General features: G+C 43.6%; 1 protein-coding gene across 1 annotated transcript; it reads left to right on the plus strand.

Annotated features, from left to right (window-relative positions):
* The first annotated feature begins 545 nt into the window (after nucleotides 1-545).
* Nucleotides 546-26,034, plus strand: Pcid2 (PCI domain containing 2). Its single transcript, XM_004663417.3, has 14 exons — nucleotides 546-694; nucleotides 3,624-3,713; nucleotides 4,760-4,833; nucleotides 6,074-6,139; nucleotides 8,333-8,374; nucleotides 11,311-11,365; nucleotides 12,476-12,579; nucleotides 14,082-14,157; nucleotides 15,139-15,280; nucleotides 19,076-19,176; nucleotides 22,548-22,621; nucleotides 22,758-22,883; nucleotides 24,252-24,375; nucleotides 25,468-26,034. Exons 1-14 carry the CDS (start codon nucleotides 659-661, stop codon nucleotides 25,555-25,557), a joined length of 1,200 nt encoding a protein of 399 aa, XP_004663474.1. The 5' UTR covers nucleotides 546-658; the 3' UTR covers nucleotides 25,558-26,034.
* The last annotated feature ends 1,910 nt before the right edge of the window (nucleotides 26,035-27,944 follow it).

Raw genomic sequence — 27,944 nt, forward strand, 5'->3', positions numbered from 1 at the left:
CCGGCTTCCGGGGGTCCGAGCGCGCTCAGCCGTTCCTCCTCAGCTCGGTAGGTGCGCGCCGGCTCCTCCTCCGGCTGTGGCCCGTGCAAGCGTGCCCGGCTCCTCCTCCTGCCCCACGTCCAGTCCGTGCGCGCCGGCTTCCAGCGGCTAGTCGTCGGGCTCCGGGAGCGCCCGAGAGCACTCGGCTGCCGCAGCTGCTGCGCGCGCGCCCGACGCCCAACCGCCGCGGCGCGCACAGGATCGCTTTAACTCGGGCGCGCGAACTTCGCCCGCCGCTTCAGCGCGGCTCAGGAGTGCGCGGGGACATTCCTAGGGAAGTCCCTGAGGGCGCGCAGGGACGTGTTTCCTACGGAGCCCGGGACTCCCTCCGACGTTAGTTCTCGGCTCCCCGGAGCGCTTGGGCGCTCGGGGACGCGATCAAACGTTAGCTCCTGGGCGCGCGCCGCGGCCGGGCTCTCCCGGCGCAGCCGCAGTCGAACGGTGGGCCGGAACGAATGGCAGCTGCGCGCGCCGCTCGCGTTCGAGCCCCAGAGCGGCGACTTCAGCCCGCGCGCGCGCCGCCAGGCCGGAACCAAAGTGCTGGGAACGCGGCGCCGGGACGCAGAGTGGAGAAGGACCTACGTCGGAAGTGAGGCAGTGGACGCGTGTGGCCGCTGCCATGGCGCATATCACTATCAACCAGTACCTGCAGCAGGTGAGGCTTGCTCCCTCTCCCTCTCCGCCAGGGCTGAGACGGATCCTAAGACCGGGTCGAACAGGGCCGGACGGCTGTGCGGATGGCGTTGGACTGAGGCGCGCGCCCTTTCGGTGGCTGCTGGCGCAGCGAGCCTCGCGCCGAAACTTCCGGCCAGGGGGGAAGTGCCTGGGACCGAAGCTGGAGCGGCGGAAGATGAAGAGACGGGTCTGGTTTGAGTGGTACCCAGGTGGCACTATCTGAACCGTAGCACACTTTGTATCTCATACCGCCTGGGGATGGCAGCAGTACTCATTGTGGTGGTACATCAACTGAGCAGTGTTTCTTGATGGTCCCTTTGGGAGAGCCCTTGTCCCTATCTAGTATTTTGTTTTTCGTCACAGTGACGTGACATATTGAATTTTTTTCCTTCGAGGCGGGGGTCTCACTCTGGCTCCAGGCTGGCCACTAATTCAGTGATCCTTCTACCTTGGCTTCCAGAATGATGGGATTAAAGGCGTGTACCAACATGCTCGGTCTTTCATTTTGTTTTCATTCTACCTGTCACTTTTTTTTTCTATATCACTTTAACTCTGTGTGACCAGTGGCGGCTTCTTTCTCAAAGCCTTTTCCTTTAGTCAGGTGTTCTCAGTAGAGCTCTAAGAATCTCTTGAGTTATCTCACTCATGCAGTGAGTTATTTGAATGGATAATGAGAGGGAGAGATTTAATGGCTAGTGCTTGTTGAGTGCTTAAGTAGTAGGAACCGTTGTGAGCACTGGGGTTGTATTTCAGGGTCACTCCTTCCCAGCAGGTATCCAAGCTGTACCACAGGTTGAGGGTTTGGGATTCCCGTGTGTGTGTCCTAGTGGCGTGTGCTACCTATCTTTCTGGGTGTGGGTGCCAGGCACAAGATTATGGTGTCACAGCAGGTATTTGCTTCCTTTTGTAAAAATGCCAATTTTCTGTAGTGATTGTTCCAATTTAGGTCACCATCAGTGTGACTTTTCTAGTTGCTTTATGTTCTCCCAACACTTGATATTGTCCTTCTTCATTCTAACTGCAGATAATCCCTGGTTTAGGATTTTTATTGTTGTTGTTTGTTTTTTGAGGTAGGGTCTCACTGTAGTCTGGAATTCACTATATAGTCTCAGGCTGACCTCAGACTCAGAGCGTTCCTTCTACCTCCGCCTCCCAAGTGCTGGGAAAGGCATGCCTGACTGACTTTCCAACCTAATGATGGTGGGAAGAGGTGTGTATTCACTACTTCAGGTTTGAAGTTGGATTTTTCCCCCCCTCAGGCTAGGGATATAAATCAGGGTCGCTCTCCTGTTGCTAGGTGGCAGCAGCGAGCACAACTCATCATTCATTGTGTTGTGCTGCAGAGCTTTAACATTGTGTAGGTTGTAAATCAAGAAGCATCTGTATTCCTTGTGGACATGCTGTGGTTCTGATAGCTAACAGTGTTGAGGACGTTTTCCTCTGCTTTTTGTCCATTCGGATGTCCTGGTGAAACTATTGTGGAAAAGGCATGCATAGTGGTACATGCTGTATTCGAGGCACTCAGGAGGTTGAGTTGGGATGATCACTTGAACCTACCAGCTCAAGACCAGCCTGGGAAGCATAACATAGTAAGACCTTGTCTCAAAAATAAAAATGGTAAATAAATAATAAAACATAAGTTATGTGGACATAGTAGTTACATGTCTTATCATTCAGTCACACTACATAAGCAGCTTTATGCTTGACTGTTTATTAGAATTTTTGTAAATATAGTTTAAAGGAGATTTTTTTCTAATTATGAAATACTTGTAGTGACACAGCTTCTGATGTCCAATACAAGTGTATATATCTAATATTCAGAGGTTATTGTCCCCACCTACATCCACTCAGCTGGTATGGTGTAGAGTCCTACATAGTTAGATTTTTCTATTTGATGTATATAGTTTTTGCATTTTTTCCTCCTAAGTTATGCAGTTTTTCTTTTTTTCCCTTTAGCTTTCCCCACTCAACAAAAATGCTGTTGACTTGTTTCCTGTTGCTGCATATGGGTCTGTTTCATTCTTTTAACACCCAGCAAGAGTTTGTCCCATTATATGATTGTGACAGCATTTACTCAGTCATTTCCATTTTCTTTTTTATTCCACATTTGAATTGAGTAGCTAGCCCTTGAAGTTTGAGTTTATGTAGTTTTTTAAATGTATGTATGTATGTATGTATATATATAGAGAGAGAGACAGAGAGAGAAAGAATGCATGTGTGTGTATACAGATGCCAGAGGAGAATGTTGGATGTCCTCTTCTAACCAAAACTGGAGCTGCCATCTTTTGGTTAGACTGGTGGACCAGTGAACCAGCCATTCTCCTGTCTCTTCCCCCTGTCTGCACTGGGTTACAGGCATGTGTAGCCAAGCCCAGATTTTTAAATGGGTGCTGGAGGTCAAGCTCAGCTCGTAATGCTTGTGCAGCAAGCACTCTTACCCACTGAGCCATCTTCCCAGCCTCTAGCTTCTCCCCCCCCCCCCAGGTAGAGTCTCACTCTATCTAGCCCAGGCTAACCTGGAATTCACTATATAGTCTTAGGAAAGCCTTGAACTCAAGGTGATCCTCCTACCTCTGCCACCCAAGTGCTGGAATTAAAAGTGTACGCCATCATGCTCGGCCAAATTTTGAGTATATGTAGTGTTTAAGCTGACTTTGTTTTAGGCAAATAAGTAAATATTCAAGTGTTTGAATAATTGCCTCTGTTAATGAAATAATGTGCCATTGGCTTATTCTCTTTACAAAATAAGGAAGACTCTTAAGTGGTTGTTCACTGTGTTGCCTTTTTACATTTTGATTATTCTGGCCCCTGTCATAGTAGAAAGACACTTTTAGTAGTATGCAGTATATTGCTCAACTCCCACTAGAACAGATGCCTTCCTGTCTGTTCAGACTTTCCATGTGTTTCAGGTGTATGAAGCCATTGACACCAGAGATGGAGCGTCCTGTGCAGAGTTGGTGTCTTTCAAGCATCCTCATGTTGCAAACCCACGGCTTCAGGTAGGTGAGAGGTATGCTCATAACAGCTAGAGAGGGACAGCCAGCTTCAGGCTGAGCATAAGTGAAAGAGTTATGCATATGGTGTCTAGAGAAAATCAGGAGCAGTCAATTCTCTAGGGAAATTTAAAGTTTGAATAGAAGAAAACTAATATTACTGTTGTAGCCCCTGTTGTAGCCAGCTCTACGTTGGCTGGGATGAACATCTAAATCAGGCACAGTATAGGGGAGGAAGAGATTTATTTCAAGCTTACAGATCAAGGGGAAGTTCCATCAGTGGTGGAAGAAGCTGCTTCAATACATCCAAGCAGAGACCTAATACTGAGTGCCCAAAATGTGATGGTTTCTCAGCTCAGCTGGCAGTCAGGATCCAAAAGGTATGCTCCTTCCTTCTTTTTATCCTGTTCAGCATCCTTTCCCCAGCAGTTGATGGGTACCCACCCTGCTGGGCAGGATCATCTCCCTTTATAGAGTTATTGATTCCAGGCCCAGTCTCCTCCAGAAACACCCCCTAGATAGTCATATTCAGTGTGGGTGCCCATGGCCAAAGTGACATGTAAAAATAATCTTCATGTATGTTGTTCATATCATCTAAACTTTGGCCATTGGGAAGAAGGGAAAGTTAGAAATTACTGTCAACAACTAGCCCAAGGCATGTGCTCCCTCCAGGAAGCTGTATAGTGACTCCTGGCGTGATGTCATCTCTTTACCTGTTGGACTTTATTCATGGAGGGCACTATACCCCCTGGTTTATTAAACCCATAGCAGTTGCTTAAATGTTTGAGTGGCTGTTAAGTACTAGCATGTAAGTGAAAGTACATAGGATGTTTTCTGGCTCACAGCAGACAAAACTGAGTTATATTCACAGGCCTCTTACTTTCTTGAAATACTAATGTTGATGGAGTAATGAACCTTTTGCTTAGATGTGCTAAACTGTAAAGTATTACTGTAACCTCTGAGATTCTGAAAGAGTTTATCTAAAGCTCTTCCTTTATATTGCAGTCTTTCTCTATCTCTAACCTTGCTTTTGCCCTTTTTCTCCTCAATAGATGGCCTCCCCAGAAGAGAAATGTCAGCAAGTTTTGGAGCCACCTTATGATGAAATGTTTGCTGCTCATTTAAGGTAATCTGTTGTCAGGAGGGAAAACAAACAGCTGGAAATGGGGATTCACTGGAAGTTTTTATCTTATGTCATCTTTTTGCTGGAAGCTGTGAATAATTAACTTTGAAAAATAGAAAAGTCCACTTGAAACCTCACTGGTAAAGCCTTGGAAGTTTCATTTGACTGTTGTGTTACACTTGATGTTTATCATGCTGACAGGACAGTGGACAGTGGTCTCTTTTATTAGTCAGCTGTGGAACCTGACCTAGCCTTGCTATTCTTGTGGAAATGTGTGTTTTTTATTTATTTTTTTTTTAATTAATTTATTTTTTTGAGAGCGACAGACACAGAGAGAAAGACAGATAGAGGGAGAGAGAGAGAGAGAATGGGCACGCCAGGGCTTCCAGCCTCTGCAAACGAACTCCAGATGCGTGCGCCCCTTGTGCATCTGGCTAACGTGGGACCTGGGGAACTGAGCCTCGAACTGGGGTCCTTAGGCTTCACAGGCAAGCACTTAACTGCTAAGCCATCTCTCCAGCCCGAAATGTGTGTTTTTAAACCTCTTAGCCTTGCAGGGCAAAGAATCTGAGTTGAGCAAAGCAGACAGAAACTTTATTTATATGATTCTTCTGCTGCTTTTATCTCCAGGGTATCAGCTTGAGCAGCACTTTGTGTGCTAAAGCCATGTGGACAGAGTGCCCTCTGCCTGCCTGCCTGTTGTGTGCTAAAGCCATGTGGACAGAGTGCCCTCTGCCTGCATGCCTGTTGTGTTTCAGAGCAGCCTGGGCCAGGCCTTTGGAAGAGCTGAGGTGTTACTGTGCTCGTGGAGGCATGAGACAACCTGTGCTGTTCTAGCTGTGTGCTCTGCATTGTGCGGTGGGGTTCCAGATTTGGTGATGAGCTGGTACTGACTGCCAGTGGGAACCTGTATAAATTGTCTTTCTTTTTTGCTGACAGATAGAGGCTTGTGCCATGTCATTAGTTCCTTTACTCAAAACCTGCTAAACTGTTTTCCCTTCTGGAATTTGACAGAATAGTCTCAGAACCTCATGACACCTTATATCAATCGGTTTCAGTTCAAATGCTCATTTGTGTATTTCCTTCTTTGATCTGTGGTTCCCTGCCAAGCAGGAGCTCCAGATGTACATCTAGGAATAGTAAAAAATTGGGTGTTTTAGGCTAATATACCTGGTGTTTGGGTTTTATGTGTAGATAACCCTCTCAGTGCTTCCATCCTCAGGCTCTGATGTTTGCTTTCCAGGTGTACCTATGCAGTGGGGAACCATGACTTCATAGAGGCGTACAAATGCCAGACGGTGATCGTCCAATATCTTGTCATGTGTGGAACTGCACTGTGTAACAGTACAGAAGGTTGCAGAGATTTTGGGGTCCTGAAACATTTGGACCACTCTGCAAATCTGCAATTAGAAAGGAACTACAACATTTTGAAAGAGAGGCCTCATTTTAGCTGTTTTACATGGACATATAGATTAGCATAGATCTCAAGACTCACCTAGTTGCTTATATAGTAAGGAAGAACATGGTTAGGAGGATGGATTTAATTCAGTGGAGAAGAAAAATGTCTTGATAATTACATATAGGCAATATCATATTAAAAAATACCACAATGGTGTACCCAACACCTCAGCACTGAAGCAGACCAAAAATGAACCCAACATGGCTCAGGGAAATCTTGCGGAAGAGGGGGCGGAAAGAATGTCAGAGTTACATGTTGGGTCATGATTTTCAGAGACATTTATCATACTAATAACTGGGGGCTAACTCCACAATGCACGACCCATTTTCAATAACAAGGAGGGTCTAATGGGAGGGGGTAGATCACAGATGAGCCTAAATAATGGTACCAAACTGCCTGTATTTACTGAAAAGAAAACTAATAAATTAAATTAAAAATAAATAAATAAATAAATAAAAATACCACAATGGGGTTGGAGAGATGGCTTAGTGGTTTGCCTGCAAAGCCAAAGGATGCTTGTTTGATTCCCCAGGACCCACGTAAGCCAGATGCACAAGGTGGCGCGTGTGTCTGGAGTTCATTTGCAGTGGCTAGAGGCCCTGGTACACCCATTCACTCACTCACTCTCTCTCTTTGCCTCTTTCTCTCTCAAATAAATAAATAAAATTTTTTAACTTAAAAAAATAACACAATGAAGCCCTTTACTTTGTATGTTAACCTAAAAACTAATTTGAAAAATGTTTTGTAAGTATGCTTAAAAGAACTGGTTAAAGGCCCAGAAAGCCAAGCGCCACATGTTCTCCCTCATATGTGGATCCTAGCTACAGATGATTGGGCTTCTGCATGAAAATGAAAATACTTAGTAGCAGAGGCCAGTAAGTTAAAAAGGAAACATAAACTGAAGAGAAAGGGAGGAGGGTACTTAATAGGTTGATATTGTATGTATATAACTACAATGATTGAGATGGGGAGGTAATATGATGGAGAATGGAATTTCAAAGGGGAAAGTGGGGGTGGGGAGGGAGGTTATTACCATGGGATTTTTTTTTATAATCATGGAAATGTTAATAAAAATTAAATTAAAAAAATTTTAAAAAAGAACTGGTTAAAGTACTCTTGGTGAAATGTCAGAGGTCCATAATTCAGACCTAGGTGGGCAAAAGTAGACTCAGATATCCTCATTATATGTGGTCATGAAAGACTTTTATCAAGCCAGTATCAAGTAAAATGGCATCTTGCCATTGCAGTACTAATAAAAAAAAATGCTAAGTATTTAAATTTATCTCTAGGTTTTTTGTATGCTTTTTAAAAACTATCTTGTTTAAACTCAGAGAATGGCCACTAGCCAAGTCTCCTTAGATTTTTTAGAATTTTTATTTGGAGACAGAATGGGCATGCCAGGGCCTCTGGCTGCTGCAAATGAACTTTGTGTATCTGATTTTATGTGGCTGCTTAGGTTTTACAGGCGAGCACCTTTACCACTGAGCCATCTCTCTAGCCCTTTAAAAAAAAAAAATTTTTTTTTCTTTAAATTTGAGAGAGAATGGGCATGCCAGGGCCTCTAGCCATTACAAATGAAGTTCAAATGCATATGCCACCCTGTGTATCTGGCTTTATGTGGGTGCTCAGGAATGGAACTTGTGTCCTTAGACTTTGTACGCAAGTACCTAACATGCTGAACCATCTCCCCAGCCTCTCTTCTTAGATTTTAAAAATGCTAGTGCTAGTAAAATAAACCTTATACTATAGATTCTGGAGCATTAAATATAATTGATAACCATGTAGGCTTAGAGAAACCGGGTAAAAAGTCTTGCTTGCTTGGGAGAAAGTCTATATAAAGTGACTATATTGAATATACTTGGCTACTGACATAGTTATTATGATGTGGGTCATACATTTTTGCTTCAAGAACTTAATGTTTTCGTAACATAGTCTTCTGAAGTGCATGTTGTATCTCTTCGAAATTAGACTCCTCCTTACTCTTTATTTTTATTAAGTGTAACATTACTTGAATTTTCTGTTGTATCTTCCTTAACATTGTACATCATTCCTGCGAGCATTTCAGGCCCACAAAGAAGAAAACTGGTAAGCATGAATAGACAAAGCTGGAGATTAGAAAATATCTTGGGGAGGGCACACATGTGGGGGGAGTACTTGTATATGAGGGCTAGAGATTAATGTTGGTTGTCTTCCTCAATTGTTCTCCACCTTATTTACCTATATATATATATGTGATATATATAAATAAATTAATGTATGTAATTATAAATATTATAATATATAAAGTAGATATTATATAATATTATTATTTTATTTATTGATTGATCTTGGTTTTTCGAGATAGGGTCTCACTCTGGCCCAGGCTGACCTGGAATTAACTATGTAGTTTCATGGTGGCCTCAAACTCACCTTAATCTTTCTACTTCTGCCTCCCGAGTGCTGGGATTAAAGGTGTGACCCCCCCATGCCTGGCATTTATATATTTTTTTATTTTATTTTATTTATTTTTTTATTTTTGAGGTAGGGTCTCACTCTAGCCCAAGCTGACCTGGAATCTCAGGGTGGCCTCAAACTCATGGTGATGCTCCCACCTCTGTACCTTATTTTTTGAGACAAGGTCTCATTAGCTGGAACTCAACCAATTTGGCTAGACTAACTAGTAAGCAGGCCCCAGGGATTCTCCTGTTTCTATGGTCTGAGCATTGGGAGGGACAACAGGCACACACAGCTGCACCTGGCCTTTATGTGGACCCTGGATATCCAAACAAACTCAGGTCCTCACATTGGCAAACACTTTACCAACCAGACCATCTCTCATCCTGGTTTTTTTTGGGGGGGTGGTCACGGGGGTTCGAGGTAGGGTTTCACTCTAGCCCAGGCTGACCTGGAATTCACTATGTAGTCTTAGGGTGGCCTCAAACTTTTGGCAGTCCTCCTACCTCTGCCTCCCAGAGTGCTGGGATTAAAGGTGCTTACCACCATGCCTGGCTTTTTTTTTTTTTTTTTTGAGGTAGGGTCTCACTAGCCCAGGCTGACCTGGAATTCACTATGGAGTCTCAGGGTGACCTTGAACTCACCGCGCTCTTCCTACCTTTGCCTCCCAATGCTGGGATTAAAGGCATGTGCCACCATGCCTGGCTAGCACAGTTTTTAAAAAGTTTTTTGGCTGGGCATGGTGGTGCACACCTTTAATCCCAGCACTCGGGGGTCAGAAATAGGATTGTTGTAAATTTGAGGCCTCGAACTCATGGCAGTCCTCCTACCTCTGCCTCCCGAGTGATGGGATTAAAGGCATGTGCCACCATGCCTGGCTAAGACTTATTTTTTAAGTAGGTGTATTTTCTGTGTGTTTATATTGATGTGTGGCAATGTCAGCATGGATAGCAGAGTTCTAATAGTCAGTGTGGTCCAATAGGGCAAATCAGCTGGATTATGTTTAATATTTTGTAGTATTACTTCACTATTTGTGTGCCTCAAATATTTATTAGGCACTATACTTTTCTTCAGCTTACTTTTGGCTTTAGATTTGGAGTAGAAATATTTTTCCCACTCTAGTTTTTTTGGGTTATTTTAAATTTCTTGAAAACTAATTTTAATTTCAAGATTTATGATTTATCAGCAAACTGTCGGGAAATAAATTTTGTTAAACTACAGTGGCCAGCCGGGCGTGGTGGCACATACCTTTAATCCCAGCATTTGGGAGGCAGAGGTAAGAGTATCACTATGAGTTCGAGACCAGCCTGAGACTCCATAGTGAATTCCAGGTCAGCCTGAGCTAGAGTGAAACCCTACCTGGGGGGCGGGGGCGGGAAGAAAAGAAAAAAACAAAACAAAACTACAGTGGCCAAAGACCTCTTACAGAGAAGCAGCCCAACTCTTTCTTTTACTTTTTGCTTTTTGGATCTTTTTGGATTTTTTATTTTACTTCTGGGGCTTGAGCCCAGGGCCTTGTATGTGATAGGTAAGAGGCTGTTTTTTGTTTGAGAGAGGGTTTCACTATGTAGTTGAAGTTGACCAGGAACTTGGTGATCTTTCTCTACCTCCTGAGTGCTGGGGTTGTATGTACGTGTTACCATGCTTGGTACACATTTTCCTTTCTAAATGAAGACTTAGGTTACATGTGAAGGAGAGCCCAGTGCTGTCAGTTGAAGGTACTCAGAACTATTTGATGGCCTTGTGTATATTACACTCTGGTTTTTGCTTGGAAATCTTTGTTTTGTTTTTTGTTTTTCAAGGTAGGATCTCACTCTAGCCCAGGCTGACCTGGAACTCACTCTGTAGTCTTAGGGTGGCCTCACACTCACAGAGATACTTCCATCTCTGCCTCCCAAGTGCTGGGATTAAAGATGTGTGCCACCTTTTCTTATTTATTTCTTTGTTCTGGTTTTTTGAGGGAGGGTCTTGCTGTCTATCTTGAGCTGACTTGGAATTCACTGTGGAGTCTTAGGGTAGCCTTGAACTCTCAGCGATCTGCCTCTCATGGTGTGCACCACCACGCCCAGCTAACTACGTTATTATTTAATATGTCATCTCTTTTGTTTATTTTTATTTATTTATTTGAGAGCAACAGACAGAAAGAGAGAGAGAGAATAGGTATGCCAGGGCCTCCAGCCACTACAAACAAACTCCAGACTCATACACCCCCTTGTGCATCTGGCTTACATGGGTCCTGGGGAGTCAAGCCTCGAATCGGGGTCCTTAACCGTTAAGCCATCTCTCCAGCCCTAACCACGTTATTTTTAAGTGGAGCTGCTATCGGTAGTGGGGATATCCGGGGATACCCCAGCTGGACCAGGGTCTAGGCCCCTGAGTAGGGTCAGGATAGTGATGTGGAGTGAGGATTGAAAGTTTGGCATCTAGGTTGGCTAGGAAGCCTGAGGTTGTGTCTGGGCATCAGGTGTGGAATAGGCAATTGGTACCTGTGTGGGGGGAGGGTGTGGATCCCATTCTGTATAGTAAGCCTGGATGTCAGTGGTGGAATTTTGGACCTCTGGCTCTTTATGTTTGCTTTTTGTCCTTAGGGCTTTGCCTGTCATGTATGCAGTAGCACTTGACCTTCGAATATTTGCCAATAATGTAAGTTTAACTTCCTATCGCTGTTTTAAAAATAACACTTGGTGAATACCTGCTGCTTAATTTCATGTGTTTCTTCCCATGTTTTGGGTTTTTGAGGTAAGGTCTCACTCTAGTCCAAGCAGACCTCGAATTCACTGTGTAGTCTCAGGGTGGCCTCAAACTCAGGTGATCCTCCTACCTCTGCCTCCCAAATGCTGGGATTAAAGGTGCGTGCCACTAAGCCTGGCTGTTCCTGTGTTTTGAAGAATGGGAGGGAAGTGTGATGTTATCTCTTACAGGGAGCAAAAGACAAAAAGGTGACCAGTGTCCTTCTGGATCAGTGAGGACAGGTACTTGCTCAGTTTCACCCAGTCCGTGTATGGAAGTGTTCCAATTTATGGCTGGCTGTTGTGGTGTGTTGTTTTTAAAGAAGTGGAATAACTGTGGAACAATTCTGTATTCTCTTACTCACAAGATGTGGCCTGTCCCTGTCCTAAAGAATCCTAGTTTAGCTGGCTATATAGTGAATTCCAGGTCAGCCTAGGCTAGAGCAAATCCTACGTCAGAAAGCCAAAAACAAAACAAACAAACAAAAACCCAAAGTAATCCTACTTTGGAGCTGGGCATGATGGCCACACGCCTTTAATCCCAGTACCTGGAAGGTAGAGTTGTTGAAGGAGGATCACTGTGAATTCGAGGCTAGCCTGGGACTCCAGAGTACATTCCAGGTCAGCTTGGATCAGTGAGACCCTCCCTTGAAAGTGCCAAAAATGACACAGACAATGGCTTGGTGACCATTAGCACGTGGACCATCTTAACAAATTGGAGAATTCCAGTTGATTCTTTAACCAAATGTGTTCTCAAAATGAGACAGGAGTCTTCTCATAGTGTCTTGTAACATTCCTTGGAAGGTTTTGTACGTTGCTTTGACTGTAGAAGGGAAGAAACTCCCAGATGGAAGCATGGTTAAGAGTGGCGCCTAGCATCAGCCTGACTTGAGGATAGGTTTGGTTTGATTATGACTTGGGAGAGTGTATTATAGATTTCTCAGTACCCTAGTTGTCTACAAAGCCTTTGGGACTTGAACTTGCCTACATTTTGCTTTAAAAAAAATGTGTTTATATTCTACAGGCAGATCAGCAGTTGGTAAAGAAAGGAAAGAGCAAAGTTGGGGATATGCTGGAAAAAGCTGCTGAGCTACTGATGAGCTGCTTCCGAGTCTGTGCCAGTGACACGTAAGTAAGGGTCTGAGGACTTCATGCCACTGCTGGCCTTTAATAAAAGGAAATAAGCATCATTTACCTTTGCTGCTGTAATAATATTGTGAATTTGGTGGGATATAGACTCATTAGGGAATGATCTCTGGGGTGTATGGATCTGTGAAGGAGTTTCTAGATCAGATTAATTGAGGTGAGAAGACCCACTCTGACTATGAACATGGGCTGAGGTTTTAGATAAAAGGGAGAAAACAAGCTGAGCATCATTCAGCATTCATTTCTCTTGGCTTCCTGACTACAGATGCAGTGTGACCACTCACCTCCCACTGTCATGCCTTCTGCCCTGTAGCCCCTGGAGCTATAAGACAAATTAAGCCCTTTCTCTCTCTCTCTCTCTTTTTTTTTTTTCCCCGAGGTGGGGTCTCACTCTGATCCAGGCTGACCTGGAATTTAGTATGTCATCTCAGGGTGGTCTTGAACTCATGGCAATCCTCCTACCTCTGCCTCCCGAGTGCTGGGATTAAAGGCGTGTGCTACCACACCTGACAAATGTAATTTTTAACATCCTTTTCTCCCCCTTTCCATTTCTTTGGATAATTTGCTTTGGCCTGCTTGCAAGGTGGTTGAATTTAGCTGCCTTTATTTAATTTTTATGTATATTTATGTTTATTTATTTATTTATTTGAGAGAGGGCAGAGTTCATGGACAAACTGCTGCAAGTAAACTCCAGATACATACATTACTTTGTGCATCTGGTTTTGTGTTGTACTAGGAATTTGAACCAGGGATGACAGGCTTTGCAAACAACTGCCTTTAACCACTAAGCCAGCTCCCCAGCCCTATTTAATTTTTTTTTTTTTTTTTGAGGTAGGGTCTTGTTGTAGCCCAGGCTGACCTGGAATTCACTATATAATCTCTAGGTGGCCTCAAACTTGTGGCAGTCTTCCTACCTCTGCCTCCCAAGTGCTGAGATTTTTTTGTTTTTTTGAGGTAGGGTCTTGCTCTTGTCCAGGCTGACTGAAATTTACTATGTAGTCTCAGGCTTGTTTTTTTTTTTTTTCCACAAATGAGAGAAAGAGAATTTGAATGAGTGGGTGCACCAGGGCTTCCTGCCACTGCAAACAAACTCTAGACACATATACCTCTTTGTGTATCTGGCTTTACATGGGTGCTAGGGAATTGTACCCAGGCCTTCAGACTTTGCAAACAAGCACCATTAACCGATGAACCAAATTTATGATAGGTTGACAATCAGTGTATTTCATAAGTACATGTTGTTGTAATAATGAGAGATAACACTCTTCTTTCAGAAATGCTTTATAGCAGTTTTTATACAGCTCTGCTGAAAGATAGGCAATTTCTAGATGGAGCTCCCAAGTGTTTAGAGTTCTGGGTTCTTTCTTGTTTTACTTCTAATAATATTTTATTTGGGGAGTATGACTTGAGCTGTGCCGCTTTATCTCAATAGTAACTGGTTAGGCAATTTATGATTTATGAACTTGCTATTTCCTCTTCTGTAGTCGTGCTGGCATAGAGGACTCTAAGAAGTGGGGGATGTTGTTCCTGGTGAACCAGTTATTTAAAATCTACTTTAAGGTGAGTCCTGTCTTCCCAGATTGATTCTGGTTCTGTTAACTGGTAGCTCATCTCCCGGCATCCTAATCACTTGCTAATCCTTGGGGGCGCCATTCATTGAGTGCCTCCCAAGTATAAGGCTCTGTTTTAAGTGCTTCTCAAACTTGAGGATTATAGCACATTGGAGAATGCACGCACTTGGCCCTGGAACCACAGACACAAAGAAAGAGATTTAATGCAGCTTTCAGGAGTGAGTGTAATCACTCCAGGGCTAGGGTCCTAAAGTAGTCAGCCCTATGGGGACTGAGGGCACTGAGTGACCAACTGTATAGAGATTGAGGTCCTGAGTACTAAGTGACTGGGCCTGTGGGGACTGATATCCTAAGTACTGAGTAATCAACCCTGTAGGGACTTAGGTCTTGAGCACTGATTCACAGCCATGTGGTAGAGCTGAGCTGGCCTTTTGGTGCAGGTTGCTTTACTCCAAAGCCATCTATATTGTAATATCAGCTGTGTGGAAATGGGACATACGCATATATGTATAGATGGACAAAGGCATGTCTTTGCTTCATAAAGCCTTTAATCCCAGTACTAGGAAGTCAGAGGTAGAAGGATCGCCATGAGTTCAGGGCCACCCTGAGACTACATAATGAATTCCAGGTCAGTCTGGGCTAGAGTGGAGACCCTACCTTGAAAAAACAAAAGGCAAAAGAAAACAGCAAGTTGGACATGAAGGGCAGCCTGTTAGATTTCATTTGGGCTGTGGCTCCTCCCCTACAGGTTAATGCTCCTTCAGAGAGTTCCCAGGCTTTCATAGTACATGTTGTCTATACTAGGTGGCTTTTTGTTTTATTATTCAATAATCCTAATGATAAGGAACATTTTATAATTCCTGTTTTAAGGAGACACATAGTATCAGAAATTCATATCTATTCTTCCACCCATCTGTTTTGTTGTTAATGTTGTTTTTAAATATTTAGAATAGGCTCTCATTCATTACAGATCAACAAACTCCATTTGTGTAAACCTCTGATCAGAGCCATTGACAGCTCAAATTTGAAAGACGACTATAGCACTGCACAGAGAGTTACATACAAGTACTATGTTGGGCGCAAGGCCATGTTTGATAGTGACTTCAAGCAAGGTATGTTGATAATTCCAGTGTTTTAGATAAGACACACATCCTGCACAATTTGAGTGATACTGATGCTCTCAGAATGTAATTACCATATATTAAGGTGTAACATATATGTAAACCAAGCTCAGGTTGTGTGCACATATATAGGTGTGTGTGTGTGTGTTTTGTTTGGAGCCCAAGCTACTTTAGAACTTATGATGTAGCCCAGACTAGCCTTAGATTCCTGATGATCTTCCTGCTAGTATTGGGATTATAGATGTGAACCACTATGTTTGGCTTTATTTTATTTTATTTTTTACAAATCCATATAGCTTTTTATTTTTTTTTATCAGGGAGAAAATTGGTACACTAGGGCCTTCAGCCACTGAAATCTAACTGCAAACATTTGTGCCATTTTGTGCATGTGTACAACCCTACACACTTGTGTTATCTTGTGTATCTGGCTTATATGGGACCTAGAGAGTCAAACATGCGTCCTGAGGCTTTACAGGCAAGCACCTTAAGTGCTAAGCCATCGCTCCAGCCCAGGTCCATATATTTTTTTGACCCTAAAGTAGATTAAACATAGGAAAAATTATACTTGGAGGGCTTTAAAAAATTATTTATTTATTTGAGACAGAGAGAGGGGAAGAGGCAGATAGAGAATGGGCACACCAGGGCATCCAGCCACTGCAAATAAACTCCAGACACATGTGCCACCTTGTGCATCTGGCTTATGGGGACACTGGGAAATTGAACCTGGGTCCTTAGACTTCACAGGCAAGCACCTTAACACTATGCCATCTCTCCAGCTCTTTTTTATTATTATTAATTTTAAATATTTTATTTATTTATTTGAGAGAGAATGGACATGCCAGGGCCTCTAGCCACTGCAAATGAACTCCAGATGCATGTACATCTGGCTTACGTGGATCCTGAGGAGTCAAACCTGGGTACTTTGGCTTTGCACACAAATGCCTTAACCACTAAGTATCTCTCTAGCCTCTCTTTAGCTTTCTTAAGAACATGAGGCCAGGCTTCTTTCCTTTTCAGCTTTGATTAGCTGGCATGCATATGCTCTTTGTGGTCTCTTCTCCTGTATTTAAAGCTGACGGTTAAACTCACTGTTTGAATGTACTGGTCATATATTCCCTAGTTCATGAAGCAGCAGGAGGACAGTGGGTGGCCAGCTGCCTCCTTTGTGGTCAGGTTCTGTGTCAACAAAAGACAGCAGCTCCCATGCTTTGATTACTTGGGTTTTGACTTTGGGCTTACAAAGGCTCATTTTCATTTTTTTACCAATGATTTTCTATGATGTTGCCCATCTCTCTCCCCGCCCCCCAAAAAAGAAAGTCTTAAGTTCATAGCTTGAGATGACATTCCTCCAAACTCTTCCAGAGTTCTGACACAGTGTTCTTTTGAGAGCTCAGAGCGACACGCTTGAGCACTAACCAGAAATTACTTAATACTGACCAGGCAGTCATATCAAATCCTCCAGACTTTAAGTTTCTTCAGGATTGTCTTGTCCAATTCTTCCACTTTACTGCAAAGAAACTGAATGTGAGCTGGAGAGATGGCCAAGTGGTTAAGTGCACTTCCTGAGAGGTCCTAAGACTGCCCATATCGGAGTCTCCAGAAACTATGTAAACAGCTGGGCATGGCCATACATATCTATAACCCTAGTCCTACAGAGACCAGAGAATAATGGGGGCTCACAAGGGCAAGCTCTGCAATCAGTAAAAGACTCCATCACAGTATCCTGGACGATGACTGAGATTCTGTGCATGTAAAAGCTAGCCCAGGCCCTGGGAGTGTCTCAAGTAATGTTGGGAATTCCTTTAGACTTGTGTTTAATGTGTGGAATGTTTGCAAAGAGTGAATGGTTTTAACTCTTCCTGCATTTGTATATTTATATAAATAAGAGTATTTGGAGTATCTAGTTATTTATTTTACAGTTTACACTTGATCTTAGCCAAAAGGCTGAGAAGCGATTCTTTTACATTTTCATAATTTTACAATTGCAGAGATTTTTGCCTCTCTAGATTTTTTTGGTGGGGGAGGGTTTCAAGGTAGGGTGTTAGTCTATCCTAGGCTGCTCTGGAATTCTGTAATCTCAGGGTGGCCTCAAACTCATGGCAATCCTACTTCTGCCTCCTCAGTGCTAAGATTAAAGGCATGTGCCATCATGCCTAGCTTTCTAGATATTTTTTACTCCATTTTATTTTTTTGAGGTAGGGCCTTGCTCTAGCCTAGGCTGACCTGGAATTCACTATGTAGTCTTAGGCTACCCTTGAACTCAGTGTGTATCCTACCTCAGCCTCCAGATTGCTGGGATTAAAGGTGTTCATCGCCATTCCTGGCCATATTATTTACTTCAAAAAGACCCCTTAATGACAGTAGGAAGGCTTACTGTATAGTAGTTGTCAGAATGTATTTTCTGTGTACCTATGGGCTTTGTGACTTAGTTGTTTTTGAGCTGTAGTAAAGACATCCTTCTTTAGGAATAGGTTGTAGAAGTCATGCTGATGGCTAGAGAGATGTGCAAACTGGCACCTCACTCCTTGTCACTGACTGTACCTACACAGGGTTCCTGGGACAGAGCTCTGTGTGGGGAAGAGATACTTTTGCCACAGTGATAGTCACCAAGTGAAGAAGCTTTGTCAAATGTAGCCACTCCAAAGCCAGGTGTGATGGCGCACACCTTTAATCCCAGCACTCCAGAGGCAGAGGTAGGAGGATCGCCGTGAGTTCAATGCCTCCATGAGACTACATAGTGAATTCCAGGTCAGCCTGAGCTAGAGTGAGACCCTACCTTGAAAAACAAAACAAAACAAAACGAAACAAAAAAAAGTAGCCATTCCATTTAGGAACAGACAGTGGTTGTCAGAGTGGATTTCCTCAGCTTCTAGATAGATTCTGACCCAAGGCCTGCTTCCTCTGACAATAGTGTCTGCCATGAGAAAGACCTGCAGTGTGAGTATCTTTGGTCTTTTGTATGTGGGACCTAACAGTCCTGTCCAGGAGGAATTTCCATGATAGGCAATGTGGCTGACCTAGAATTCACTATGTAGTCTCAGGTTGGCCTCAAATTCACAGCAATCCTCCTATCTCAGCCTCCTGAGTGCTAGGGTTAAAGGCGTGTCCCACCATGCCTGGCTCCTTTCATTGTTTTGTTTAGCGCAGGCTGACTAGCAACTCACTGTGTAGTTCTAGGCTGGCCTTGAATTTACAGCAATCCTCCTACCTCTGTGTCCCAAGTGCTGGATTAAAGATGTGCGTGCATCACTATGCCCAGCTTCTCTGTCAGTCTGAGCTAAAGTGAGATCCTACCTCAAAAAAACAAACAAAACAAAACAAAAGATAGAGAGCTTCTGCTATGGGGAGGGCAAGAGAGTGTAGAGAGCCCCTGTGGGAGTAAGGATGGGTGTCTCCTCTTGTCTCAGCTGCCTGGTCTAAGATCAGGGAAGCTTAACCAAAACATGGAAGTTCAGGAGCCAGCCAAGGGAGAGCTGCCCTGTTTTTTTTTTCAAGCAGAGTCTTACACAGGCTGACCTGGAACTCATAGTAATTCCTACCTCAGCCTCCCTCATGAGCCACCATGCCAAGCTTTGGAACTGCTTCTTTTAATGTCTGTGTTTTCCAGTGGAAATAATTTTAAAGGCTCGTATATGACTTTAGCAAAATGTCATTGATGATGGAAATGAGTTTACATGGTGAAGGGAAACAGTGACCTTTTTTGTGTATAAGGATCATAGCATGGTCAAAATGTGCTGGGCAGTTTGGCTGTGGGAATCTGACATATGCAGGGCCTGCTCTCTGCAGCTGAGGAGTATCTGTCATTTGCCTTTGAGCACTGCCACCGCTCCAGCCAGAAGAACAAGAGGATGATTCTTATCTACCTGCTGCCAGTGAAGATGCTGCTGGTGAGTGATTGCCAGCATCTTTGTTGCTCGCTGTGCTCTCAAGAGTAGTGGCCTCCAAGATAGTAGTGTACTGATGTCAGTCTGAGCTGTATGTGACCACAGCCCAGGAGTGAAGTATGTGGGCTTCAGAGCAGAATGAGCTTTGTAGACCCTTGTAGGAGAGCTTTGTTTCTCTTGAAAGTAATTTAACATTTATGACAAATGAAACGTGTGTATTATTTATGTTTCTCCTTAAAACCCTAAATTCAGGGGCTGGTAAGATAACTCAGTGGCCAAAGTGCTTGCTTATAAAACCTGCTAGGGGACTAGAGAGATGGTTTAGGGGGTTAAGGCATTTGCCTGTAAAGCCTAAGGACTCAGGTTCGACTCCCCAGAACCCATATAAGCCAGATACACAAGGTGGTGCATGTGTCTAGAGTTTGTTAGCAGTGGCTAGAGGGCCTGGTACACCCATTCCTTCTCTCTCCCTCTCTCTCTTAAGTAAATACAAAGTAAGTAACTAAAATATTTCAAGTGAATTAAGCCTGTTAATAAAATAAAATATTTAAAGCCTGCTGGCTCAGGTTCAATTCCCAAGCCGCTCACATAAGCCTAAATTCATGGGAATAGATTAACCAAGGGGTGGGGGGAGGCTTTCTAGCCTGCCTGTAGGAATCTTAGTCACAAAAAAATACAAATAAATAGGTCTGGAGGTATGGCTTGGTGGTTAAGGCGTTTGCCTGCAAAGCCAAAGGCCCAGGTTCGATTCCCAAACACCCACATTAGCCAGATGCAAAAGGTGGCGCATGTATTTGGAGTTTGTTTGCAGTGGCTGGAGGCCCTGGCTTGCTGATTCTCCTCCCTCCCTCCCTCTCTCTCTCTCTCTCTCTCCCCCCTTTTCTTTGTCAAATAAATAGGTAAATAAAAATAAAATATTTAGAAAATACATAAATAAATTAAAATTTGAGACAGGGTCTCATTAGCTCAGGCTAGACTAGAACTCACAAACTCACAATGTAACCAAAATTGGCCTTTTTGATCTTTCTGTCTCTACTTCCCAATTGCTGGGATTATAAGCATGAGCCTCCTGCCTTGAGATTCCTTTTTTTATTTTATTTTTTTGGTTTTTCAAGTTAGGGTTTTACTCTAGCTCAGGCTGACCTGGAATTCACTATGTAGTCTGAGAGTGGCCTTGAGCTCCTGGCAATCCGCCTGCCTCTGCCTCCCAAGTACTGGGATTAAAGGTGTGCGCCACCACTCCCAGCTTTTTGAACATTCATTTTTTAAAAAATTTTTATTTATTTATTTGAGAGAGGAAGAGAGAAAGAATGGGTGTACCCTGACTTCCAGACACATGGACCACCTTGTGCATCTGGCTTACATGGGTACTGGGGAATTGAACCTGGGTCCTTAGGATTCCCAGGCAAGTGTCTTAACTGCTAAGCCATCACTCCAGCCCCTAAGATTCTTTTTTTTTTTTCCTCTGTGGAGTCTCAGTGTGGCCTCAGACTCATGGTAATCCTCCTACCTCTGCCTCCTGAGTGCTGGGATTAAAGGCGTGCGCCACCACGCCTGGCCTAAGATTCATTTTTGATATTTCAACCTAAAAAAAACCTTATAGCTGGTATGTCGTTGATTAACTGACACAGGCTCAAAATGGCATGCTTTCTTTCTCCCTTCTAAAACTAATAAAAAGGGTGGGGGGTGAGGTTAGAGAGATAGCTTAGCAATTAAGGCACTTGGCTACAAACCCAAAGGACCCAGGTTCAATTCCCTAGTAACCATGTAAAACCAGATGCACAAGGTGGCATATGCATCTGGAATTTGTTTGCAGTGGCTAGAGGTCCTGGCACACCCATTCCCTCTTTCTCTCTCTCTCTGTATGTATCAAAATAAATAACTAAAATATTTGGAAAAAAAAAAAAAAGATGGGCTGGAGAGATGCCTTAGCAGTTAAGGTACTTGCCTGCATAGTCTTAAGAACCCAGGTTTGATCCCCCAGAACCCACATAAGCCAGATGTACATGGTGGTGCATGCATCTGCATGCATTCATTAAGAAAGAGAGAGGGTGCCTGGCATGGTGGTGCACACCTTTTGGGAGGCAGAAATAGGAGGATCGCTGTGAGTTGGAGGCCACCCTGAGACTACATAGTGAATTTCAGGTCAGCCTGGACTAGAGTGAGACCCTACCTTGAAAAAGAAAAGAAAGAAAGAAAGAAAGAGAGAGATGCTGGATGTGGTATACACCTTTAAGGCCAGCACTCAGGAGGCAGAGGTAGGAGAATCACTGAGAGTTCAATTCCAGGTAACCTTGGGCTCGAGTGATACCCTACCTTGAAAAACACAAAACAGTTCTGCATGAGGCTGAAACCTAGATAGCTTATAACAGTGTGGCTGTCCCTCCCTGTCTCACCTCCATTCCTACTGAAGAGGCAAATTGAACATGTTTAGCTGATTTTTCTGGGAGATGTTTCTTATTCCCCAATCCTGTCCTTGTACTGGTGTCTCTTCAGTTACCATCTGCCTCCTGTTATAGAAGCATGAAGGGACACGAGAAGGTAAAGATCAAGATCATATCCACTGAATGACAAAATGATGTGCAGTCTTGATTTCTAGACCAGAGTTGTTTTTTTTCTAGTGTACTACTAAGTTTTGAATCCTTGTTCAGCTCCTTTTTAAAAATATTTTATCTTATTTATTTATTCATTTCACGCAGAGAGAGAATGGGCACGCTGGGGCCTCTAGCCCATGCAAACAAACTCCAGATACATGTGCCCCTTGGTACATCTGGCTAATGTGGGACCTGGGAAATCGAACCTAGGTCCTTTGGCTTTGCAGGCAAACGCCTTAACCATTAAGCCATCCCTCCAGCCCTCAGCTCCCTTTTTTTTTTAAATTTATTTTTATTTATTTATTTGACAGAGAAAGGGTGAGGAGGGGGGGCAGGAGAGAGAGGAGAATGGGCATGGCAGGGCCTTCAGCCACTGCAAATGAACTCCAGATGCATGCACCACATTGTGTATCTGGCTTACATGGGTCCTGGGGAATTGAACCTGGGTCCTTTGGCTTTGCAGTGCCTTAACCACTAAGCAATCCCTCCAATCCCCTTGTTCAGCTCCTTAAGAAAGTCTAGGAGTTTTCTTTCTTTTTTTTTCAAATCTTAATTCCTTAATGAGAATCTTGTTGAAGATAGTTCTATTAAAAATGAAAGTAAAGCCGGGCATGGTGGCTCACGCTGTTAATCCCAGCACTCGGGAGGCAGAGGTTGGAGGATTGCTGTAAGTTTGAGGCCACCCTGAGACTACATATGAGTTCTGGTCAGCCTGGGCCAGAGTGAGACCCTCCCTCAAAAAAAAAAAGTGTTGCTATTCTGGAAAACTTTCTGTCTTAGGGTCACATGCCAACCATCGAACTTCTAAGAAAGTACCACCTTATGCAGTTTTCAGAAGTGACCAAAGCTGTAAGGTGGGTTTTGTCTTTTTTCACTGTTTTAAAAATGTGAAGCTGGTTGAAGTTTCATGCGTTCTGTGTGAGAAACCGTGTTGACTGTCTCTTCCTGCGATTTTGCTCTGTGTCCATACCTCGCGTCTCCCTCATCCAGTGAGGGCAACTTGCTGCTACTGAATGAGGCCCTGGCAAAGCATGAGACCTTCTTCATTCGCTGCGGCATCTTCCTCATCCTTGAGAAGCTGAAGATCATCACATACAGGAACCTCTTTAAGAAAGTGTGAGTGCTCTCTGACTACTTGGGAACTCTAGCTGTGGGTGAGGGCTTCCCTTGGTGGGGTCTGAGGTCCCCAGCCCTTCCTCTCCACACAGGCTCCTTTATCCCTCCAGCTGCTCACATGGCAGGAGCTCCTTGAACTTTCTTCTCTTTTCTTTCCATGCTTTTTTTTCCAGGCCCTCCACATGGGATCTCTAGCCACGTGGCTGTCTTTCCTTGGCTCTGTACTTCCCTCATTAAATATAATAATTTAATAATTTAAAAAAGAGGAGAGTGTGAGTATCTGGTTGAAGGGAACACCTGGGACAGATGATGCTGGTTGTGGCAAGGAAGTTAGGGTGCGGCATTCCCCTCCTTTTGGGGCAGAGGCTATCCCTAAGTGCTTGTGTGATAATGCAAGTGAGCAGTATACTCGGCATTGGCAAGATGCCATGTCTTACATCAGTCCACGCTCTCTCCTCTTGTGGTGGTAGCTGACCTAACCTCTATCGCTGTGTGTGTCATATGTATGAAGATTGCTTTCCTGAATGGGACACTAGACACTGGCATTAGTTCTTCTGAGGCCTGGTCCCAACAGGCATACCTTGTCTGTACTTACCAGGTAGTCTACCAGAAATAGTAGGGGCACTTTGCATTGTAAGTTCACTCTGATTTCAGAGCTCCTAACGTGACAAAGTCTGCATTTAACAAAATTTAACAAAATCACTGATTTAACAAAATCAGTAAATATTTTAAAGTTCAAATTGTATGGTATTTTTAAATAAAGCTCATATACTATTATATTTCATAGCTCTTACTTTGGGAGTATATTTAAGGGTATATCTAGTAAGTGGAAACTTAAAATTATGTAGAACACTTGTACATTAAAAGATGTATTTCTAGCTAGGTGTGGTGGCACACACCTTTAATCCCAGCACTTGGGAGGCAGAGGTAGGAGAATTGCTGTGAGTTAGAGGCCATCCTGAGACTGCATAGTGAATTCTAGGTCAGCCTGGGCTAGAGTGAGACCCTACCCCAAAAAACCAAAAAATTAAAAAAAAAAAGTTAAAGATGTTATTTCTGGCCTGGGGTGGTGGCTCAGTGTTTATACATTTGTTTGCAAAGCCTGCCAGCCAGGGTTTGATTCCCTATACCCAAGGCAAATACTCAAAATGGCACATACGTTTTCTGGAGTTCATTTGCAGCCCTGGCACACCCATGTTTGTTCTTTTGTTTACTCTCTCTCTTTCCATCTATCCCTCATACACAAATAACTTTTTTTTTTTTTTTTTAAAGATGTTGTTTTCTACCAACTTGCTCACAGCTCCTGTACTTGGCCCTTGAAATACAAGGTCTTGTTTGTATCTGCAGTAATTTCTCTTCCTTGTACAGGTATTTGTTACTCAAAACACATCAGCTATCCCTGGATGCCTTTCTGGTTGCCTTGAAATTTATGCATGTGGAAGATGTAGACATTGATGAAGTACAGTGCATTCTGGCCAACTTGATATACATGGTGTGTGAGTTCTCATTGTCATTTAACCTGTTGCTCTCAGCAAGCTTGGACTGGAACTTGAGACTTACTGTAGCATTAAAATTACCTAAAGAAGCTGGGCGTGGTGGCGCATGCCTTTGATCCCAGCACTTGGGAGGCAGAGGTAGGAGGATTGCAGTGAGTTCAAGGCCACCCTAAGACTCCATAGTGAATTCCAGGTCAGCCTGGGCTAGAGTGAGGCCCTACCTCGAAAAACAAAAAAAAAAAAAAAAAAACAAAAAAAAAAAAAAAAATATATATATATATATATATATATATATATATCAAAATATATATATCAAAAGCTGGAGAGATGGCTTAGCGATTAAGGCATTTGTCTGTGAAGCTAAGGACCCAGGCTCCATTCCCCAGAACCCTCGTAAGCCAAATGCATTAGGTGGCACATGCACCTGGAGTTCATTTCCAGCGGCTAAAGGCCCTGGTGTGCCCATTTTCATTCTGCCCTTCTCTCTGTCTCTCTCTCAAATAAATAAATATTTTTAAAAATTTATCAAAAGATATTTTCTAACTAGAATTAATCTTTTCCTGTGAGATACCATTTAAAGTTTCATGGTTGAAGGAGGATTGGTCTAGCATGCATTTCTTTGTTCTCCATCATCCAGTTTTTAAAAAATTTTTGTTTACTTTTATTTCTTTGAGAGCAACAGATAGAGAGAGAATGGGTGTGCCAGGGCCTCCAGCCACTGAAAACAAACCCCAGATGCGTGCGCCCCCTTATGCATCTGGCTAATGTGGGTCCTGGGGAATTGAGCCTCAAACCTGGGTCCTTAGGCTTCACAGACAAGTGCTTAACTGCTAAGCCATCTCTCCAGCCCAATCATACATCTTTTTTTTTTTAAATTTTTATTAACATTTTCCATGATTATAAAATATATCCCACGGTAATTCCCTCCCTTCCCACCCCCACACTTTCCCATCAATCATGCATCTTTTTAACTCATCATTTCCCAGAGTTAACTTGCTCCTTTACTGGGGAAAAATGTTATTAAATCACTTGGTATATTTGAAGGGATCAAACTCAGTATAAACTACTTCCTTTTTTTTTTCCTCCAGGGTCATATTAAAGGCTACATATCCCATCAGCATCAGAAACTGGTTGTCAGCAAGCAGAACCCCTTCCCTCCACTGTCCACAGTGTGTTGATACCCAGACCCTGCAGGTGGAGTGTCGTCTGCTCCTTTGGAGTCCATCCTTGCATGCTGTCCTCTGCTGCCAGCCTTCTGTTGCATCCCTGGGGCTGCTGAGCCCAAGTTTGCTGGATTGCCTTTTGAACCTCTCTACTATCTGTAACCAACACCAGCCTCACCAAGACCAAGACCTGGGGTTCCTTTGTGGGACATACAAACGCCCCTGCTAGCTTCTGGAGTTTGTGAACTCCTAGGAAGGAGGCAGCTACATTTCACATTCATGTGTTGTTCATGGAGGTGATCTTTGTAACTTTTTGTAGTTCTTTTGTAAAACAAAGGATATTCAGATATACCAATGGCATATTCTTTATTATATGTTATAGAATGTGTTTATTTTCATAAATTAAACTGAACATTTCATGTGTTCAAAATGCTTGGTTAACTTAAGGCTTTGTAAAAACAAGATTTAGGCTGATAAAAATTTCAGATCTGAGTTTGCCTCTGTTAGTTTTCTTGGACTATGAACAGAATGCCCCAAGCTGGGCACTAGAATAGCAGAAGCTCATTTTGTAATGGGGTTATGGGGGTTCAGGAGAAGTCCTTGAACCCCAAACCCTGAGTTCGTGTCTGATTTTTGTTTTGTTTGTTGAGGTAGGGTCTCGCTATAGCCCAGGCTGACCTGGAATTCACTACGTAGTCACAGGGTGCCCTCAAACTCATGGTGATCCTCCTATCTCTACCTCCTGAGTGCTAAGATTAAAGGCGTGCACCACCATACCTGGCTGATGTCTTTTTTTTTTTTTTAATTGAGCTTTTTTTTAAAAAAAAAATATTTATTTGCAAGCAGAGAGATAGAACGGAGACAGACACAGAGAGAATGGGCTCCTGGGCCACTGGCCTCTGAGACACTGGCCTCTGCAAATGAACTCCAGACGCATGTGCCCCTTCTGCATCTGGCTAATGTGGGTCCTGGGGAATCAAACCCGGGTCCTTCGGCTTCACAGGCAAGTGCCTTAACCGCTAAGCCATCTCTCCAGCCCTCATGTCTGTTTTTTAACCAAAGAATTGGATAAACCAGACTGATAAGGATAATTATTAAATTACTACATTTTAGCTGGGCATGGTGGCACATGCTTTTAATCCCAGCACTCAGGACGCAGAGGTAGGAAGATCACCATGAGTTTGAGGCCACCCTGAGACTACATAGTGCATTCTAGGTCAGCCTGGGCTAGAGTGAGACCCTACGTCGAAAAACAAAAAACAAAACAAAACAAAAAACCACCAACAAATTACATTTTATTCAGAAATGTACAAGGGAGAGGGAGGACCTATGAACCAAGGAAGGGGAAATAGATACCCATGTGGCCCGATAAACCATATGTGAAGTGAGCATGGGCCTGAACCATGAAAAGAGTTTCAAAGAGGAAGAGAAATTGCAGAGAGCTCCTGCCTTGGGGAGGGCAGGAGAGGATAGAGAGCCCATGTGGGAGCAGGGGGAGGCTTACCAGGACCAGGAAGTTCAGGGGAGATGAACAGCCAGCAATTATGACCCTATTGTGGTGGGCCTTACCTTCAGGTTCCAGTGAGCCTGAGTGAAGGCTGATTGGTCTGGGATAAGGCCTGGCTCAAGAAGAGGCCAGCCATGAAACCAAGTTTTGGGACTAAGCTTAACCGACCACAATGCTGGGATCAGATTTAAATTCCAGGAAAGGGAAACTCCCTCCTAGGAGGGACTCAGGTTGTTTATGGAAAAACAGGTCTAGGGCTGGAGAGATGGCTTAAGGCACTTGTCTATGAAGCCCGAGGACCCAGGTTCAGTTCCCCCATACCCATGTAAGCCAGATGCACTAGGTAGCACATGCATCTGGAGTTCATTTGCAGTGGCTGGAAGCCCTGGCATGCCCATTATATTTGCCTTTCTCTTTCTCTAATAAATAAAATTAAAAGACAAAATACAACAGGTCTAGGTAGCTACTTTAGTCAAGAGAGAAGGAGAAGAGAGATCCTTTTCTGATCTCCAGGAAAATGGATATTTCAAGGGAAAACTTTGAGTACATTTCTGCTGTCTAGTTTCAGCACCCCTCTCCCCCGGCCCCAAACTGTATAACAAAGCTACCTGATCCCTCTCAATTTCCTGGCCATTCTAGAGTCTGGAAATCTGATGTCAGGGCCTAGCAGGTGGGCTCTAGTAATGGCGCCTTTTGGGCTTCAGATGACTGTTCACTGCTGTGTTGGAGAATATGCTGTTTTTGTTTTGACGAGGCCACCATGCTCTCAGGCCCTCACCCTGTAGCTGCATCTTACTTGACTGCCTCCAGACAGGGTGTCCTTCTCCATGGGGACATGGGGTACAGATCTTCCCTTGCCTGAGGCAACTTCCTTCACATCTTGCTGTGGCAGAAC

This window comes from Jaculus jaculus, chromosome 3 (genome assembly GCF_020740685.1).
Source record: "Jaculus jaculus isolate mJacJac1 chromosome 3, mJacJac1.mat.Y.cur, whole genome shotgun sequence".
NCBI classification, from domain to species: domain Eukaryota; kingdom Metazoa; phylum Chordata; class Mammalia; order Rodentia; family Dipodidae; genus Jaculus; species Jaculus jaculus.